This window comes from Canis lupus, chromosome 20, assembly GCF_048164855.1.
Source record: "Canis lupus baileyi chromosome 20, mCanLup2.hap1, whole genome shotgun sequence".
In the NCBI taxonomy this organism is placed as follows: Eukaryota; Metazoa; Chordata; class Mammalia; order Carnivora; family Canidae; genus Canis; species Canis lupus.
Window position 1 is genome coordinate 28,025,402 of NC_132857.1, and position 20,893 is coordinate 28,046,294.

Here is a 20,893-nt window from a genome sequence, read left to right on the forward strand (position 1 = left end):
GATTTTATTTTTACGTGACCCTTACACTGCATGTGGAACGCGAACTCGCAACCCTGAGATCAAGAGTCACAACCACCCACTAGCCAGCCACCCTAATCAGTGGTTTAAGTGACTTAAAGCGCTGCAAGAAAGTCCCCTGTACGTTTTCAGGGCCACTAACCCTCCGTCCACAACGGGAGCTCCCGGGGTCTGAACCCCACCCACAACCTTACGACCCCTCAAGACGCAGAGGCCGAGGCTCGCCGAGGACAAGTAACCGGGCACAGCACGAGCCACGCAGGTAGCCTCGCGGGACTAGGAAGGGGCGTCCGCGCCTCCCACACCGGCCTCCTCTCCTGCCCTCCCGCCGGCCACGCCCACCCGCCCCGCCGGCCACGCCCACCCGCCCCGCCGGCCACGCCCATCCGCCCCCGCCGGCCACGCCCACCCGACCTCGTCGGCCACGCCCCTTCCGGGGCCGAGCCCCGCGCCCCTGCGCTTCCGGCGTGCGCGTTCGGCGGCCCGCGCGTGGACCCCGGCGCGGTGTGCCCATGGCGGCTGGAGGTAGCGATCCGCGGGCGGGCGACGTCGAGGAGGATGCCTCACAGCTCATCTTTCCCAAAGGTGGGGCTGGGGCTGCGCGGCTGCTCCCGGCTGTCCCGCGTGTTCGCCGCAGGCCTGGCGTCCCCACGGACGGGCAGGGGCAGAGAGGATGGGGATGTGGCGGGAGGGGGCCCCCGCGGGCCACGGTGCCTCGACAGGGGCCAGCGGGATTCCAGCCTCTATCCTGGAGCCGTTGGCTCCTTTTTACTCGTTTAAGTCGTTTATTGTATGTGATGAACCACCAAGTGCTGCAGAAATAGACGAGGATGAACAAAGCCCACTCTGGTTAAGGTGAGAAGGACAGACTTTAGTAAGGGGGCTGGGGCGTCTGGCCGGCTCAACCCGTACAGCATGCCAGGCTTTTTTTTTTTTTTTTTTTTTTTTTTTCCTATTTTCTTTCGAGAGGGCGCGCATACAGGGTGGAGAGGCAGGGCCAGGGGACGGGGACCTGGCGCCGGGACTGGATTTCTGGTCATGACTTGCGCCAAAGGCGGACGCTCAACCACTGAGCCACCCAGGCAGCCCTAGCTTGCTGGTCTTAAGCTCCGGGTCACGAGCTTGCGCGAGGAGCCTGCTTTAAAAAAATAAAAATGAAATTCGGGCACGATTGTAATAGGGAAAAGAGGCTAGCGTGGACTGAACTCAGTTTCTGTTTGTACGGAGGTGATTGGGCGTTTTAAAGGAGAACGAAGGAACGAAGGGGTTGCCGCGTCTCCGTAGATCAAGGAAGTGAAAAATTAAAAAACGCGGAAAGGGGGATTGGTGCATTTGAAACCCATTTGAGGGTTTATGTCATTTATGTTAACTGGCGCTTATGGAATTTAGGCTTCCGCTCTCCCACAGCTCTTCTCTGAACTCAGAGACGGGCCCTGTCTCTAGGTGTTGGCTGGGACAAGCCGTAAATTATTAACGACAGCTGTCAGTTTTCAGCTCGGTAGGCGCTTTATTTTTTTTATTGCATTTTTTTAATTTGAATTCAATCTCCCAACATATTGGTAGGCGCTTTAAAGAGTCAACCTAGGCAATTAGAAATTGTGTCAGTATTTTGTTCATGTCCTTCTGGGCCACATATGAGGCCCAAAAGCAGGGCTCAGAGGAGCCTGGCTAGAGTTTGGTCAGAAGGCTACAAGTACAGCACATTTTTGTTGTCAGTGAACTTTCTTTGTGCAGTGAGATGTACTTTATTTGTAATTTAGAAACCGAAAATAAGCAGGAAGCTTAAGATTTTAAAATACCATATTTTACAGGTACTGAAGAATGCAAGTAAATACGGGAAACCTTAACAATACCCACCTGTTTTAAAATTATTGCATACATAGGAAAAAGTGAAACTCCACACCCTTTCACCCAGAGGGAATACTGTACACAATTAGTACTTACCGTTCCAAGCTAATTTTATGTTTATGAATAAATATTTATGTACAATTTTTTCTTTGTAAAAATGAGATTATGCAAGAGGAATGCTATAGCCTTTTAAAATTTTGATGATATATTATGTAGAACTGTCCTGTTTTTTTTTGTTTTGTTTTGTTTTGTTTTGTTTTTAAAGCAGCTCTAGGCCCAATGTGGGGCTTGAGCTCACAACCCTGAGATCGGGTGTCCCATGCTCTATGGACTGAGCCAGCCAGGTGCCCCATCATGTTCTTTTAAAGGGTGAGAAATACTTAATGGTTTACCATAATACTTTTTTTTTTATCTGTTGATAGACATATAGGTTGCTTCCAATTTTTTATTTCATTGACTCAAGGTCAAATATTTCCGTAGGATAGCCTCATGAAAGTTTCTGGCATAATAAAAGTATATGTTTATTTTTTTAATGTGTGATAACTCACTGGGAGATGGTCTCTTAATATATGATAAATTAAGCCAGTTTTTTGTGCTTGGGTTTTGTCTGGGTACTTTTTATTTATTTTTTTTGCACAAAATATTTATTTTGATAAAAGGTAACATCTGGTACATGAAAATTTTGTTGAATTAGGTATAATTAGACCTTAGATTCTGTCAGTTAACAGTGTGTCAGAGTTTGGAATATCTGTTTAACTTCTCAGCTCATATGGGGATACACAGTGATTTTTATTTATTTTTATTTTTTTATTTTTATTTTTTAAAGATTTTATTTATTCATGAGAGATACAGAGAGAAGAGAGGCAGAGACACAGGCAGAGGGAGAAGCAGGCTCCATGCAGGGAGTCCGATGTGGAACTCGATCCCGGGGCTCCAGGATCATGTCCTGAGCCAAAGGCAGACGCTTAACCGCTGAGCCACCCAGGCATCCCCTACACAATGATTTTTATGTAGTTTAGACTATCTGAAGATGGGGGACTTCTGAGTTGCTCAGTGAGTTAAGCGTCTGTCTGCCTTTGGTTCAGGTCATGATCCTGGGGTCTTGGGATCTAGACACTTGTCCAGTTCTCTGCTCAATGGGGAGTCTACTGCTTCCTCTCCTCTGCCCCTCCCCCCCGCTTGTCTCTCTTTCAAATAAATAAATAAAATCTTTTAAATAAAAGGGGGGACGCCTGGGTGGCTCAGTGGTTGAGCATCTGCCTTTGACTAAGGGTGTGATCCTGGAGTCCCAGGATTGAGTCCCACATCGAGCTTCCTGCAGGGAGCCTGCTTCTCCCTCGGCCTGTGTCTCTGCCTCTCTGTGTGTCTCTCATGAATAAATAAATAAAATCTTTAAAAAAATAAAATTAAATAAATAAATAAATAAATAAAAGGGAATATGGGAGCGCTTGGTTTGCTCCGTTGGTAGAGCATGCTACTCTTAATCTCGAGGTCAGGGGTGGAACCACCCCTATGTTGGAGGTATACTTTTTTTTTTTTTTTTTTTTTTTTTTTTTTAAATATTTTTTAAATTTTTTATTTATTTATGATAGTCACAGAGAGAGAGAGAGGCAGAGACACAGGCAGAGGGAGAAGCAGGCTCCATGCACCGGGAGCCCGATGTGGGATTCGATCCCGGGTCTCCAGGATCGCGCCCTGGGCCAGAGGCAGGCGCCAAACCGCTGCGCCACCCAGGGATCCCCTGGAGGTATACTTTGCTTTAAAAAATATATGTGAAGATACATAGAAACAACAGTAAGTACTTAAAAGATAAGGAAAGCCTTTGCTGTAGATAGAAAGCAAACAAATGTGTGCTAATTCTGTGGGATGGAAGAACAGGTGAGGCAACTGAAAGCGTCTTGAGAGTTTGTAGTTAGTTTTCACAGCATGTTTGCCAGAAAAATAAAATTTTTTTTATCCACAAGAGACCCAGAGACACAGGTAAAGGGGGGAGAAGCAGGCTCCCTGCATGGAACCTGATGTGGGACTTAATCCCAAGACTCCAGGATCACACCCTGAGCCGAAGGCAGAGGCTCAGCCACTGAGCCACCTGCATCTCTCTCTCTCTCTCTCTCTCTCTTTTTCTCTCTCTTTTAAGATCTTATTTATTTTTTCATGAGAGACACAGAGAGAAGCAGAGACACAGGCAGAAGGAAAAGCAGGCTCCATGCAGGGAGCCCAACATGGGATTCGATCCTGGGATTCCAGGATCGTGCCCTGGGCCAAAGGCAGAGGCTAAACCTCTGAGCCACCCAGGGATCCTCTCTCTCTCTTTTTTTTTTTTTTAAAGATTTTTTTTATACATGAAAGTCACACAGAGGCAGAAACCTAGGCAGAGGGAGAAGTAGGCTCCTACAGGAAGCCTGGTATAGGACTCGATCCCAGGACCCAGGATCACGCCCTGAGCCAAAGGCAGAGGCTCAACCACTGAGCCACCCAGGCATCCCTGGAACCATACACTCCAATATGATCCCCATTTCTCCGTTCCCTCAGCTAAAGAAATCCCCTAGAACATTTTGTACCAGAGAGAAAAATATGTAATATGAGAAGATCATCTGAAGTTGCCACCTTTACCATAATGGTTGTAATGGAGTGTCCTCAAGAACATTCACAGTTGAGGTACAGGCCAAGGAATATTTTTCTTTCTTACAGGAACGGGAATTAATAAATTGTGGCTATTCTTAAAATACCAGTGCAGAGGAAGAATAACATACCTGGTTTGGCTGCTTTGGTCTTTCATTGTTTGAAAGGAGTGAGAGTGATGTGTAAATAGTACTTGGACATTACCGTGAGTGAGGAATGGGGGCAGGTGACTGGCCTCCTGGTGTCCTGAAAGCGCTATCCTGTTTTAACAGGTACATTTTACTTAGTACAGAAAGTGAAGCATCTTTCATTGGGCCCATTTTCCAGAAGCCTTAAAAACATCAATAGCTGTAATAAACTTGGGAGATGATTCTTGTTAGTAACTCTGGCTTAGACTCTTGATTTCCTCTTCTTCTCTTCTCTTCTCTTCTCTTCTCTTCTCTTCTCTTCTCTTCTCTTCTCTTCTCTTCTCTTTTCTTTTTTTGGCTAAGATTTTATTTATTGATGAAAGAGAGAGCCCACAGAGGGGGAGCAGTAGGAAGAGGAAGAAACAGAAGCAGGCCTCCTGCTGAGCAAGGAGCCTGATGCAGGGCTCCATCCCAGGACCCTGAGATTGTGACCTGAGCCAAAGGCAGATGCTTAACCAACTGAGCCACACAAGTGCCCCTGTGGCATTAATGCTACAGCCTCAGAAGCTGAGACTAATCCATTATTTAGGTGCTGTTGCTGCTTTTTCCTCCTATCATGTCACTTGTGACTGTCACTTCGGAGATTTGGAGCCATACACTCCTTTTTTTTTTTTTTTTTAAGATTCTATTTATTCATGAGACACACAGAGAGGCAGAGGAAGAAGCTGGCTGCCTGTGGGGAGCCTGCTACAGGACTCAATCCCAGGACCCCAGGATCACAATGTGAGCTGAAGGCAGACTCTCAACCATGGAGCCACCCAGGCACCCCTGGAACCATACACCTAATATTTCATGTCCTCTTGATTCATTGCTCTGAAGCAGTAGTTTATTTGTACACCACTGCATCGATACAGAATGGGCAGTGACCTGCACTGGACAGGAATTAGCTCTGAGAGGTTCCTCTTGCTTAAACTCTGCTGACCTCTGGTAGAAAATACCTTTTTGGTGCCTATTAGATTTAGGAGTAATGAGAACTTTTCAAGTAAAAATATTGTTCCCCCCACCCCACATACACACCCAGCCCACAGATGGTTGTGGAAGCAGAGTGGAAGTTCTTGTCACCTGGCCTGAGAAAGAGGCATTACTCAGATGGTGTTAGTGATTTCCCAATAGTAAACATACCCATGACCCATGGAAATGCTAAATTGTAAGTAATTTTGGATTTTCCTCATTATTATTCCTCAGTGTGGGATTAGAAACATGAATCTATGTTTATGAACAGTTCCTACTGTGGAGGAACTCACTGATAAGGAACAGTCAGAAACCAATTCTAGGGACACCTGGGTGGCTCAGCAGTTGAGCGTCTACCTTTGACTCAGAGCGTGATCCTGGAGTCTCAGGATCGAGTCCCTCATTGGGCTTCCTGCATGGAACCTGCTTCTCCCTCTGCCTGTGTCTCTGCCTCTCTCATGAATAAATAAACTTTTAAAAATAAATAAATCCAGTTTTTATTTTATTTTATTTTATTTTTAATTTTATTTATTCATGAGAGACACAGAGAGAGAGGCAGAGACACAGGCAGAGGGAGAAGCAGGCTCCATGTACCGGGAGCCTGACGTGGGCCTCGATCCCAGGTCTCCAGGATCATGCCCTGGGCCAAAGGCAGTGCTAAACCACTGGGCCACAGGGGCTGCCCAAATCCAGTTTTTAAAGTTTGCTCACTGGTATTCTTCCTATTCAAGAAGAGGATTATTATTACTTTTAAAGATTTTATTTATTCATGAGAGAGAGAGAGGCAGAGGGAGATGCAGGCTCCATGCAAGGAACCTGACGTGGGACTCGATCCCCGGACCCCTCCCCAGGATCACAACCTGGACCGAAGGTAGATGCCCGCTGCTGAGCCACCCATGTGTCCCAAGAGGACTCTTATTATTTTAATTTTTAATTTAATATTTTAAATATTTATTTATTAATGAAGAGGATTATTTTTAAATGTGTATCAAGGTTGAGCCCAAATGTCCATCGGCTGATGAATGGATAAAGATGTGACACACATACACAATGGAATATGATTCAGCCATAAAAAAGAATGAAATCTTGCCATTTGCAACAATGTAGATGGACCTAGAGTATCATGCTAAGCAAAATAAGTCAGAGAAAGACAAATACTATGTGATTTCACTCACATGGAATTTAAGAAACAAAACAGATGAACATAGGAGGAAAAAAAACAGACATTTAACTACGGAGACAAAACTAAGGGTTGCTAAAAAAAAACAACAACAACAACAAAAAAAACTAAGGGTTGCTAGAGGGGAGGGGGGGATAAGTTAAATGGGGAATGGGTATTAAAGAGGGCACTTGTTGGGTGTCATCTGTAAATGATGAATCACTAAATTATACACCTGAAAATAATAATATACTGTATGTTAGCTGGAATTTAAATAAAAACTTGAAGCTAAAAAAATTAGTTACAAGATTTGTGTGATAGTAAATATTTGAAGTAGGTTTATTTTTTTTTTTTTTTTTTTTTTTATTTATGATAGTCACAGAGAGAGAGAGAGAGGCAGAGACACAGACAGAGGGAGAAGCAGGCTCCATGCACCGGGAGCCCGACGTGGGATTCGATCCCGGGTCTCCAGGATCGTGCCCTGGGCCAAAGGCAGGCGCTAAACCGCTGCGCCACCCAGGGATCCCTTGAAGTAGGTTTAGTTGGGGAACAACATAAGATTATGAAATCTAGAGGGTAGGGACTTATTTTTTATTTATTTTTTAAAGATTTTATTTATTTATTCACGAGAGACACACAGAGAGAGAGAGGCAGAGGCAGAGGGAGAAGCAGGCACCATGCAGGGAGCCTGACATGGGACTTGATCCCGGGTCTCCAGGATCAGGCCCTGGGCTGAAGGCGGCACTAAACCGCTGAGCCACCCGGGCTGCCCAAGGGTAGGGACAAGTCCAATAGTATGTAATAGGTAGTGATCTGGGTGAATGAGTAAATAACAGATTTGTACAGGTACAAAAATAGAATTTGGGATGCATTATTAATGTGTGTTTCCAAATACTTGGCCCTCCCTAAGATGTAATAATTCTTAAAGTTTTGAGTATAATATTAGTATTGTGGAACTAGATTATCAGTTCATGCAAGCTACAGAGAAATAATTGTTGATTATGCTCTATTTTGAAAATCCTAACTGGCCTAATTAGGGTAATGATGTGTTATTATAGGATAATGATATGTCATTGTTGTGACATATCACAACACACATCCTGTGTTGTAGCACATCCAGGTCAGGTTCTTTGATGTTAGAAACTGTCTAGCTGGACTGAGCTAAGTGTTAGTATCTCATGAACTCTACTGTCCCTTGTGGTAGACTGGTCTGGATGAAGATAAAGCTGTGGGATATTGGGCCTCTGGATTTATGCAGGGACAGAAATTTGCTGCTAGTCTTGAAGGCAAAATGAACATTTAGAAGCTGTCTTTTGAAGGAATACTTTCAGCTGACATTTATGCTTCTCACAAATAGAGTTTGAAACAGCGGAGACATTACTAAATTCAGAAGTTCATATGCTTCTGGAGCATCGAAAGCAACAGAATGAGAGTGCAGAGGATGAACAGGAACTTTCTGAGGTCTTCATGAAAACTTTAAATTATACAGCCCGTTTCAGCCGTTTCAAAAACAGAGAGACCATTGCCAGTGTCCGTAGGTGAGTGCTAAAAGAAAGTTTTTATTAATCCAAACTGTTGGGATCCCTGGGTGGCACAGCGGTTTGGCGCCTGCCTTTGGCCCAGGGCGCGATCCTGGAGACCCGGGATCGAATCCCACGTCAGGCTCCCGGTGCATGGAGCCTGCTTCTCCCTCTGCCTGTGTCTCTGCCTCTCTCTCTCTCTCTCTCTGTGACTATCATAAAAAAAAAAAAAATCCAAACTGTTGGACATCTGTGTAAAATGCTTTTGCTTCTACTGCCACTGCCAGCACTGCCATCCCATGGTCATCATCTGTACCTTTAATGTAAGAAAAATAATATCTGTCTGAAATTTAAAAATTGCTTATGAGATCAAAATTCTTTTTGGCCACCTTTCCACATACCTAAAATCCCAGTGGTCATCCTGCACAGTAACCACTGTTAGTTGGTTATTAGCCTTCCAGATCTTTTCCATGTATTCACATATATATTTTATATATGTATAAAAAAAAATATATATATATATAACACATAACAGTGTTTTGTGAGTTTTTTTTAATAAAGTGGGCTTATTTATTTAAAATGTCTTCAGGATCTTTATATGTAATTAAGTATAAATCAGGAGCATTCTTTCTGAATCTTTGCTGTACTTCTCAGAAGGCAGCCTTTAGCATTTTTTTCTAAGGCATTGCGTCTCAAATTGGGTAACCTGGAAAAACATGATGTACTAAGGCATATAGGAAGCCACAGGAAAAAAACACATCTTCAAACATCAGTTTTATTTGATGGTAGGTGATTTAAAAGACTTCTACATTAAAACAAACAGATACCAGCATATTGTTGAATAGAACAAAAAATATATGTGAATTCCTGAATTAAATTACAAGACTTAAAACCTTACAGATGCAGAAAGTCATTTGAGCCTGTGCCCCCCAGGTCACCTAGGGATACTTGTGTGCTCTGCTCTGGTGAAAATGTTTGAGAAGTACTGTCCTTAGGAAAAGCAGGTATACAAAAAAAGATGTATATACACAGATACTTTTCAGAGAGCTACTTATAATAGCCAAGGACAGGGAGAAACGTTAAACATTCAACAGTAATTAAATAAATAGTGGTAAATCATTTGGTGAATATATGGTCATTCAAATTGTGGTAGAAAATGAAATCGAAAGATGTTCCCACGTTAAGTGTGCAGAAAATGAAGGTGATAAAATTGTATATGAAGAATAATCTGTTCTAAAAAGTGAATGTACGCATGGAGAAAAGATTGGAGGGAAATTTGCAGAGCTTCCGAGCAAAACTACAAGCTGTTGGGCCTAGGAGATGACCTGGACAGATGAAAGTAGACTTACACATTCAGTATTTTAAACATGTTGGTTCTCCCCAAATTAATGTATACATTTAGTGCCATTCTGGGAGCGCCTGGGTGGCTTGGTTGAATGACTGACTCTTGATTTCAGTTAAGGTCATGATCACAGTGTCATGAGATGGAGCCCTGCATTAGGCTCTTGTAAGAATTGTCAAAAAAAAAAATTTTTTTTGAGAAATATGAAGGGGAGAATTCGTCCTAAAAGATGTAAAACACATTAAAAACTGATAGCAATTGGGACGACTGGGTGGCTCAGTGGTTGAGCGTTTGCCTTTGGCTCAGGGTGTGATTCCGGGATCAGGTCCCCCATTGGGCTCCCTGCAGGGGGCCTGCTTCTCCCTCTGCCTATGTCTCTGCCTTTCTCTGTGTCTCTAATGAAAATAAATAAAATCTTAACGACAAAAAAAAAACAACTGATAGCAATTAAAGTGGTGACACTTTGGCATGAGAATAGATCAGAGGGGGCAGCCCCGGTGGCGCAGCGGCGCAGCGGTTTAGCGCCGCCTGCAGCCTGGGGTGGATCCTGGAGACCCGGGATCGAGTCCTGCATCGGGCTCCCTGCATGGAGCCTGCTTCTCCCTCTGCCTGTGTCTCTGCCTCTCTCTTCGCTCTCTCTGAACAAATAAATGGATAAATCTTAAAAAAAAAAAAAAAAAAAAGAATAGATCAGAGGGAAATAATTTTTTTTATAACTTAGAGAGCGAGTGAAAGCACTCAGGGGGGGGGGAAGAGCAGAGGGGAGGGAAAGAGAGAATCTTAAGCAGGCTCCCCACCTAGCATGGAGCCCACTGTGAGCTCATCTCAAGACCCTGAGTCCATGTCCTGAGTCAGAATCAAGAGTCCGAGGCATAACCAATTAAGCCACCCAGGTACCCCTAACGGGGAAATATTTTATTTTTTTTTATAAAGATTTTATTTATTTATTCATGAGAGATACACAGAGAGAGAGAGAGAGAGAGGCAGAGACACAGGCAGAGGGAGAAACAGGCTCCATGCAGGGAGCCTGACGTGGGACTCGATCCCAGGTCTTCGGAATCAGACCCTGGGCTGAAGGTGGCGCTAAACCGCTGAGCCACCCGGGCTGCCCGAGGGGAAATATTTTAAAACAAAGTTCAAAACCTATACCTTATACCAAACTTAATTCCTAAGGAATTAAGGATTTGAATACAAACCATGGTGAATAAAAGTGCTTTGTGATAATATGAATGTTTGTATTATTTTGGCTGTGGTTAGTAAGACTTTTAAATGAGGGGAAACTTGATTGACTAGTAGAATATAAGCTTTGTGAGAGCAGGAACTTGGTTATATTCATCACTGTGTAACCTGATTGTAGGCACTAAATATAAATAGTGAATAAATGAATTTGTATAAAAATCTTTAAACTTCCCTACATCAAGTTAAATGCCATATGCAAAATGTAAGTGTAAATAAATGGGGAAAGGATTGATAGCCTTAATTTTTTTATATCCTTAATATTAAAAACTCCCAACAAAGAATTAATAAAGAGATGACACCAGTTTTTAAAAATGTACAGTCTCCAATTAGAGGCTCAGTTTGAATGAGAACTTCAAATGGCTAGCTAATTCACATGAAATAATGCTCATCTTGAAGGAAATCAAAGAAATAGTAAAAGAGGTAAGTAGATTTGAAAAGGTTAAACATTGAGAAACCTACATGTAATGAGTAGGGGAAATAGTATTTATTGCTAGTGGAAGTGTGTACTGGTAAAGCACTTCTAGGGCACTCTCTCTCTCAAGACTCATATTCTTTGACTAGGTAATTCAACCTCTAGGAATTTCTCTTTATTTTTTTTATTTATTTTTTAATTTTTTTTTAATTTTTATTTATTTATGATAGTCACAGAGAGAGAAAGAGAGAGAGGCAGAGACATAGGCAGAGGGAGAAGCAGGCTCCATGCACCGGAAGCCCGATGTGGGATTCGATCCCAGGTCTCCAGGATCGCGCCCTGGGCCAAAGGCAGGCGCCAAACCGCTGCGCCACCCAGGGATCCCCAGGAATTTCTCTTTAAAACACATAATAATTGGGATGCCTGGGTGGCTCAGCAGATGAGTGCCTTTGGCTCAGGGTGTGACCCTGGGGTCCCGGGATCGAGTCCCACATTGGGCTCCCCTGCATGGAGCCTGCTTCTCCCTCTGCCTGTGTCTCTGCGTCTCTCTGTGTCTCTCATGAATAAAGAAATAAAATCTTAAAAAAAAAAAAAAAAACCCACATAGTAATCAATCAGGTACACACAGAAGTATACATGATGTTCAAAACATTATTAAAATGGTAAATTGGGGATCCCTGGGTGGCGCAGCGGTTTGGCGCCTGCCTTTGGCCCAGGGCGCAATCCTGGAGACCCGGGATCGAATCCCACGTCGGGCTCCCGGTGCATGGAGCCTGCTTCTCCCTCTGCCTGTGTCTCTGCCTCTCTCTCTCTCTCTCTGTGACTATCATAAATAAATAAAAATTAAAAAAAAAATTAAAATGGTAAATTGGAGGGGCACCTACTGGGGTATGGGCAGCTTCTGACTCTTGGTTTAGACTCAGGTCATGATCTCAGGGTCGTGAGAATGAGGTTTTTTGTTTTTGTTTTTTTTTAACTTTGTTTATTTATTCATGAGAGACAAAGAGGCAGAGACACAGGCAGAGGGAGAAGCAGGCTCCATGCAGGGAGCCCGACGTGGGACTCGATCCAGGGACCTCAGGATCACGCCCTGAGCGGAAGGCAGGCGCTCAACTGCAGAGCCACCCAGGTGTCCCAAGAGAATGAGTATTTTGTTGGGCTCTGCACTCAGCGGGGAGTCTGCTTGAAATTCTTTTCTTTGGGGCATCTGGGTGGCTTAGTGGATGAGCATCTGCCTTTGGCTCAGGACATGATCCCTGGATCCTGGGATCGAGTTCTGCATCGGGCTCCCTGCATGGAGCCTGCTTCTCCATCTGTCTATGTTTCTGCCTCTCTCTGTGTGTCTCATGAATGAATAAAATCTTAAAAAAAAAAAAAAGAAAAGTCTTCCTTATCTTTTAAGAAAAAAATAAAATGGTGAATAATTGGAAACCGTTGAAATGTTCAGTAACAGGAAATTTGGTATATAAATCCACAGCCTTTCGGTGGAATGCTGTCTTCAGGGTGGAGTTATTCGTGTACTAATGTGGAAGACAACTTCTGTGTCGTTGACTGAAAAAAGGCCAATCAGAATAACATTTGTTACGATTTCTTTTATTTTATTATTTTATTTTATTTAAAGATTTTATTTATTTATTCATGAGAGACACAGGCAGAGGGAGAAGCAGGCTCCATGCAGGAAGCCTAACATGGGACTCAATCCCGGGACTCCAGTATCATGTCCTAGGCTGAAGGCAGGGGCCAAACCGCTGAGCCACCCAGGGATTCCCTCTTTTGTTTATTTTAATTATATTGTCTCAAAAATTTTTATAAAGAGGAAGGGAAGGGGAATCTCCATGAAAATGTTAATAGTTATTTTTCAGGATTTCAGGTTATTTTCACCTTTTTGGTGTTTGTATTGTTTATAAGTGAGCTTTTTTTTTTTTTTTTTAAGATTTTATTCAGTTATTCATGAGAGACACAGAGAGTGAGAAAGAGGCAGAGATCCAGGCAGAGGGAGAAACAGGCTCCATGCAGAGAGCCTGATGCGGGGCCTGATGGGACTTCAGGATCACGGCCTGGGCCGAAGGCAGGTGCTAAACCCCTGAGCCGCCCAGGGATCCCTGAGCATAGGTTCATTTAATAACAAATCCCTCCACACAGATATATACACTATTTTATAAACTTCCCATGTTAGTAAGTTTACAATATTAAATAAATTAAGATAGCTTTTACTGAGTGACAAAGTTATGAAACAATGTGTGAGTTTATATTCTAAAACAGAAAAGTATTTGGAATGGTACACTAAGATAATAGCATTGATTCTGTTTAGGTAATGATATGGGTAGCTTTTCTTTTTCTGTCCTGTATTTTCAGAATTTTGTATGATAACTACAATGCTTATAATAGAATAATCACAGTAAATGTTTTGTTTCTGAACAGATAATTAAGGTCTCTGAAACCAGATTTACTGTGGATGAGCTCTTATTTTAAGAGCTAAATGTGTAAGAAGGCAAGATAAGATTTGACAGTGTTTTAGACAATTTGAACTAGAATAGAAGTGCATTTAAAATAAGATGCAAAAATAAAAGAAGATGCAGTTTACACAAATATTTGTACAAAGTAAGGTATGCCTATATTTATTTTTTAGGTAAGTTTATAAGATTTTATTTATTTGACAGGGAGAGAAAACACAAGCAGGGGGAGTAACAGGCAGAGGGAGAAGGAGAAGCAGGAGTCCCACTGAGCAGGGGAGCCTAATGTGGGGCTCCATCCAGGACTCTGGGATCATGATCTGAGCTGAAGGCAGACGCTTAATCAACTTTTAGATAAGTTTAAGAGAATTTCCTTCCAAGTCAAAATACACAAACATCATGTATTTGTAATAAAATTAATGTTGAAAGAAGCAAGGTACAGTGATAAAAGCAGAGAACAGCAAAATAAATTCTTGGGGAAGGTTGTACAGTCCGTAAATTACATAGTAATTTTTCAAAAGTTAAAATAGGGGGTTCTCAGGCCTGATGTGCTCTGATTGCTTTTGTGTCTGCCTGATTTCATTGTAACTTTGTGTTCTCCAAGAATAGGAACAGGAAGTGAATTTAAAGTAGATTTTGCAGCCAAGCTTAACCATGTAGAAATAATTGGAAGTGCTTTACTTTTTTTTCATACTTGTTAACTACTTTTCATTCTCTTTTCCTACTCATCATTCTTTGATTTTGTTTGTTTTGATTTTCTTCACCATGATCAGCTTGTTGCTCCAGAAGAAGCTTCATAAGTTTGAGTTGGCCTGTTTGGCCAACCTTTGCCCAGAGACTGCTGAGGAGTCAAAGGCACTGATACCAAGGTAAGCACCGCTGTGCTGAGTTCTGTGTATAAAATTCCTACAAGTAGAATCACTTTGTCTAAAAAGTATGTATTTTTAAAATCGGGACAGATAGCACCAACAGGGTGTGAATATGATTTGTAGCCATGCCAGCTGTTAGCAAAAATGTGGACCAGCTGAATCTCTCACATTGGTGGTAGGAGTGCAAATTATATCTTTTTTATTATTATTTTTATTTATTTTATGATAGTCACACAGAGAGAGAGAGAGAGAGAGAGAGAGAGAGAGGCAGAGACACAGGCAGAGGGAGAAGCAGGCTCCATGCACCGGGAGCCCGACGTGGGATTCGATCCCGGGTCTCCAGGATCGCACCCTGGGCCAAAGGCAGGCGCTAAACCGCTGTGCCACCCAGGGATCCTAGGAGTGCAAATTAGTACAGTCACTTTGGAGAGCAGTTTGGCTACATCTAGTAAAGTTAAAGATGATTATACCCTGTTATCTAAAAATCCATTCCTGGGTACATGCCTAAAAGCAGCTCATACCATTCTACAAGGAGGCATGTATTCTAATGTTCATTACTGCAGTGTTAGTGATAACAGAAGCTTGACAGTCAGTAAACGAGAGGATGGATAAATCATTTATGTAGCAGTGCAAAAATTAATGAACTGGAACAATATGGAGTATAACTAATACCAGAATCAATTCGGAGTGAAAAAATTTGCAGGATAAATGTATTACAATGTCATTTCTTAAAAGTTTGAAAACAGTGCTGCATATGGCTTGTAGATACCTTTATATATGTATATAATAATTTTAAAAATATGTATAGGAATGATAAATACAAATGCAGGATAATGGTTATTAATTCTGGGGAAGGTATTGCAATGGGGGGAGCATACACAGAGCCATTAATTTATTCCTGTTGTGTTTATTAAAGAAATCTAAATCAAGTAGGGGTAGCTGTTAGGGTTAACATATTTTTATACTTTCTTAAATCTTTGAAACACTTCATATGTGTTTAAAAGGAATGGCAGAAATAAAGCTGAAGGTAGAGGTGTCAGTGTTTAGAGGTAAATGGAGAAGTGTATAAGTGGTGCTCAAAGATGAGCATGTGTTCAAAAGAGTGTAGGGAACATTGTCAATTCCTGAGATACTGATTTCTTTTGGTTTTCTTCTTGTAGCTTGGAGGGGCGGTTTGAAGATGAGGAGCTACAGCAGATTCTTGATGATATCCAGACCAAGCGCAGCTTTCAATATTAGTCTCCAAATATTGCTCCACTGCTGAGGGAACTGTGTCCCAAGCCCATCACCACTGACCAGGTGTCTGGAGCTGACTTACACGGAAATACTATTGCAGAAGACAGTTGGGCTTCCTTTGGCTAGAACAAGTTAGCTTGGTCTCAGTTTAGGTTGCTGTTTTAGACTTAACTCCGAGACCATGGTAACCTGGCCTTCCCTCTTGGAGGGGGAGGCGTGAGGGGTGATGCGCATATAAGCTACACTAGTGACTACCTTCTACCACAGTTTTGGTACCTGTGTTATTTTTAAATTGTTTTTGTTTTAAGATTGTGTTTGGCTTTGTTTTTTTTTTGTCTGTTTTGTTTTGTTTTGAGTAGTCTCTCCCCCCAGTGTGGGGCTTGATCTCATTACCCCCAAGGTCAAGAGTTGCAGGCTCCACTGACTGAGCCATTCAAGCACCCCTTTTTTTTTAAGATTTTAATTTTTTAGCCCCTGTGTTAATTTGATTCCTAAGATCTCATGTTTTAATTTCAGCGTATTTGTAGTTTTTGAAACTACAGGAAACGACAGTCTTATCTCAATGCAAAAGGAAGAATTAAAGGGCCCTTGGCTGATTCAGTTGGTAGAGCATGTGACTCTTGATCTCAGGGTGGTGAGTTCAAGCCCCATATTGGGCTTGGTGCCTACTTTAAAGAAACAAGGAAGGAACCCCAAATATAAACACAAAAGGAAGAATTAAATCAGACGTGTACCATCATCTGAAATTCTTACAGAAAGGATGATGGTGTTAATGACTGAGACAGCATTGGCATCATTGTATTTAACCCAGAAGTCAAGGAAGAAGCTCACCAGGGAAAGTAGTTATACCTGAAGATAACTGCCAAACATGGGGGGCTCGTAGCCTTGGGGTTGATCAGTAATGGGCCTTTTTTCTTGAGTGTTGAAGGATGTAGATTTGGAGGCAGTGGTCCTAAACCACTATTTTCTCACTCCCAGGTTAAGATTTTTTTTTTTTTCCTTCATGGGCCAGACTTGAGGGTCTGAACATTTTGAAGACTCCTTGTATGGGGCGTCCAGTCCAAACTCTGTCATGCAACTCAGCAGCAGGTGATATCTGATGGGGTGATTGGGAAGGAGGGAGCCTGCCCCTTCCTGAGCCACTACAGTGAAGTCACTCGATGTAAAGCTAGTTGTTGGAAACTCTTTGATAAATACTCTAAGGATCCCTGGGTGGCTCAGCGGTTTGGTGCCCGCCTTTGGCCTAGGGTGTGATCCTGGAGACCCGGGATCAGGTCCCACATGGGGCTCCCTGTGTGGAGCCTGCTTCTCCCTCTGCCTGTGTCTCTGCCTCTCTCTCTTTCTCTCTCTGTGACTATCATAAATAAATAAAAATTAAAAAAAATTAAAATGTGGATAATAAATGTATCTATTCTGTAGATATTTTCAGAAGATTACTAAAGAGAGCCTATTAGTGTCTGACATGTATTATTCTCCTTTTTCTTTTCTTTTTTTTTTTTTTTTTTTTTATTCTCCGTTTTCTTTAAATCAAAGTTTGAGGGCCACCTGGGTGGCTCAGTCAGCTAAACATCTGCCTTCAGCTCAGGTCATGATTTCAGGGTACTGCTCAGCGAGGAGTCTGCTTCTCCCTCTCCTGCCCCTTCACTCGTTTTCTCTGTTAAATAAATAAAATCCTTAGGCGGGGAAAACCTTCTTCAGAAAGCAAAATTAACTGGAAGAAACTTCTCTTGAAAATTGACATTCTGGTTTAATGAATATTTATTCAACTTAAGGCTTGAAGAAGCATCACTGAATAAAGTCTGAGTAGCACAAGCCATTCTTATCAAAATGTTTTAAGCTTATTTATAAAACCACTGACACCTACATAGACTTGCATGTGAATGATCATTGTAGTATTTTTTTATTTATGATAGTCACACAGAGAGAGAGAGAGAGGCAGAGACATAGGCAGAGGGAGAAGCAGGCTCCATGCACCGGGAGCCTGACGTGGGACTCCATTCCGGGTCTCCAGGATCGCGCCCTGGGCCAAAGGCAGGCACTAAACCGCTGCACCACCCAGGGATCCCTGATCATTGTAGTATTATAATAGCCAATAACGGATCAGTCTGAATGCCCACCAACTGGTGAATTATAAACAAAATACATATTCTAAATAGCAGAATACTATTCAGCAATAAAAAAAGGAAAACATGAAAGGCAAAATTGCTGAAGCCTGCAGGATATGCCAGTGGTATGACATTTTCAATTTTTATTATGAAAAATTTAAACAGGGAAGCTCAAAAGACCAGTACTTTAATCACCTATTTGCTCATCACCTACATTTAACAGATAATATTTGCTTCACCTCTATTTTTGCTAAGATGCAGTTGAAAGCAGCTCGACACTTGATTGAAATACTTAAGCGTGCATTTTAAAAAATACTTTATTTGTAAGTAGCATTATTGCACTTGGGAACATTGACCAGAATCACCTCATCTCTAATACTCAGTTCATATTTAAATTTTCCTGTGGTGAGTTACGAGCCAAAGGTGAGACCAGTGTTGGTGTAATTTAGAATGAAAGCAGTTATCATCAAGGATCTAAACTGCATGGGATCCCTGGGTAGCTCAGCGGTTTAGCGCCTGCCTTTGGCTCAGGGCACAATCCTGGAGACCCAGGATCGAGTCCTGCGTTGGGCTCCTGGCATGGAGCCTGCTTCTCCCCCTGCCTGTGTCTCTGCCTCTCTCTCTCTCTCTCTCTCTCTCTCTCTCTCAATCATGAACAAATCTTTTTTAAAAAAGAAAGGATCTAGGGATCCCTGGGTGGCGCAGTGGTTTAGCGCCTGCCTTTGGCCCGGGGCGTGATCCTGGAGACCCGGGATCGAATCCCACGTCGGGCTCCCGGTGCATGGAGCCTGCTTTTCCCTCTGCCTGTGTCTCTGCCTCTCTCTCTCTCTCTGTGACTATCATAAATAAATAAAAATTAAAAAAAAAAGGATCTAAACTGACACTTGTGAAAAATAGACATGTGGTCACTGCCATTATATTGCTGTAAGGAACCTTGACAAAAATACCTGTATGCAGGCTTGGATAAAAACAAACAAGGTAGATCTCGGGTCCCAAGTAGCACTTGATAGTAACACGTCTGCAGTCTTCCTTGATTGTCACCAGGAGTGCAGGTGGGTGGACTAGAAGCAGAAGGTGGTGAATGGTAGCAGAGAAAAGCAGGTCTGTATGCCACTGAATCTTAAGACTAGGGTTATGTGCAACTCCTTTCGCTTTGCACAGCACTGAGTAGGCACTTAATAGTAAATGCTGAGTAAATAGCCCCTATTTTGAGAAAGGTCAGTGTGGAGCTTCAAGGAGAGGCAAGAATGTATCAGAGTGAGAAAATCAGAGGGTTCCATGAGTTAGGGTGGTGGGCAAGCAGCCCAGAATATACCTGGCAGCTTTGAATGACAAGCCAAAGGTGTCATTCTCTGCCCTGTCCAACATGGGAGATAATAGCCACATGCAGCTATTGAGCACTTCAGCCTGGTGTGACTCAGGAACAGCATTTTATTTATTTTTTTTTAAGATTTTATTTATTCATGAGAGACAGAGATGCAGAGACAGAGGCAGAGGGAGAAGCAGGCTCCATGCAGGGAGCCCGATGTGGGACTCGATCCCGGGTCTCCAGGATCAGGTCCTGGGCTGAAGGCAGGCGCTAAACCGCTGAGCCACCCAGGGATCCCCAGTTTTACTCAATTTAAATTAAAAAAATTAAATAGTTACTAGTGGCCTGTGGTTACTGGATTGGACAACACAGCTCTCAGCTACCAACACAGCTGTCCTGCAAGCCACTGAAAGAAGGATTTCAGGTAGATTAACTGTTGACAAAAGCAGCAGTAATCATAGGACCATTAATCACAATTTGGAGTTTAATCATATACATCATTTTCTATACATTACGGAGTTTTTTTGTGTAATACAAGTTCTGCTTTTGAAAATCTACCTTGGGGGCAGCCCCGGTGGCGCAGCGGCTTAGTGCCGCCTGCAGCCTGGGGTGTGATCCTGGAGACCTGGGATCGAGTCCCGCATTGGGCTTCCTGCATGGGGCCTGCTTCTCCCTCTGCCTGTGTCTCTGCCTCTCTCTCGCTCTCTCTGAATGAATAAATAAATAAATCTTTACAAGAAAGAAAGAAAGAAAATCTACCTTGGGGTGCCCAGGTGGCTCAGTTGGTTATGCATCTGACTTTGGGTCAGGGCAGGATCTTGGGCAGTCCTGGGATCAAACTCCCCCTGGTTGTGCTATGCACCCAATGGGGAGTCAGCTTCTCCCTCTCCCTCTGTCCCCCGTGCTCTGTCTCTCAAAATCTTTAAAAATAAAAATCTGCCTGAAAAAAAAAGAAAATCTGCCTGTACTACTACTGCTTGTAGACAAAATGATGAAAGTGATTTTAAGGAAACATTTGGCAATAGTGAAGGTGAATAACTACTTTTCCTAATTCATTTTGCCTTTTCAGCGGGCTGGTAACTTATGCTGAATTTAAAAGTCAAGATGTGGACAGCCTTGGGTGGCTCAGTGGTTTGGTGCCGCCTTCAGCCCAGGGCATGATCCTGGAGACCCTGAATGGAGTCCCACATCAGGCTCCCTGCATGGAGCCTGCCTCTCCCTCTGCCTGTGTCTCTGCCTCTGTGTGTGTGTGTGTCTCTCATAAATAAATAAAGTCTTAAAAAATAAATAAAGTCAAGATGTTATCACCTTCTACGGTTTCCAATACTCATATTTTGTAATTCTAATAAATGTGTCCCAGAGGCAGGATACTTCCAATTTCACAACTGGTATCTTTTAGTAAGTTCTACTTCTATCTCCCAAGCCACATCAACACCATCTTGTAGCCATGCACGTCTTAAATACATTCTTGTGGAGAGCTTATAAAATGAACTTAACATTTCTCCATATGCAAAAGCAACTGGAAGTTACAAGTACTTGGAAAACAGTACTTCCTAAACTTAGAAGAAATAAAAAACACGGACAGACTTGATGTAAGAATTTAAAATTACAGGACACCTAGG

General features: G+C 42.6%; 1 protein-coding gene across 2 annotated transcripts; it reads left to right on the plus strand.

Annotated features, from left to right (window-relative positions):
• The first annotated feature begins 435 nt into the window (after positions 1 to 435).
• On the plus strand, positions 436 to 20,583 carry POLR2D (RNA polymerase II subunit D). Of its 2 annotated transcripts, XR_012013047.1 has the most exons (5): positions 450 to 603; positions 8,144 to 8,324; positions 14,526 to 14,621; positions 15,782 to 15,920; positions 20,341 to 20,583. XR_012013047.1 is itself a non-coding variant. In XM_072788714.1 (4 exons), exons 1-4 carry the CDS (start codon positions 531 to 533, stop codon positions 15,858 to 15,860), a joined length of 429 nt encoding a protein of 142 aa, XP_072644815.1. In that variant the 5' UTR covers positions 436 to 530; the 3' UTR covers positions 15,861 to 17,247. The 2 variants fall into 2 exon arrangements, 1 of the variants encoding a protein (XP_072644815.1); XM_072788714.1 differs by lacking the exon at positions 20,341 to 20,583 and having other exon boundaries at positions 436 to 603; positions 15,782 to 17,247.
• The last annotated feature ends 310 nt before the right edge of the window (positions 20,584 to 20,893 follow it).

Excerpts from the sequence above, each read along its gene's own strand:
- POLR2D (XM_072788714.1), top strand. The coding sequence starts at position 531 with ATGGCGGCTGGAGGTAGCGATCCGCGGGCGGGCGACGTCGAGGAGGAT. Across the intron at positions 8,325-14,525 it reads ACCATTGCCAGTGTCCGTAG|CTTGTTGCTCCAGAAGAAGC; the intron begins GTGAGTGCTAAA and ends CACCATGATCAG. Across the intron at positions 14,622-15,781 it reads TCAAAGGCACTGATACCAAG|CTTGGAGGGGCGGTTTGAAG; the intron begins GTAAGCACCGCT and ends TTCTTCTTGTAG.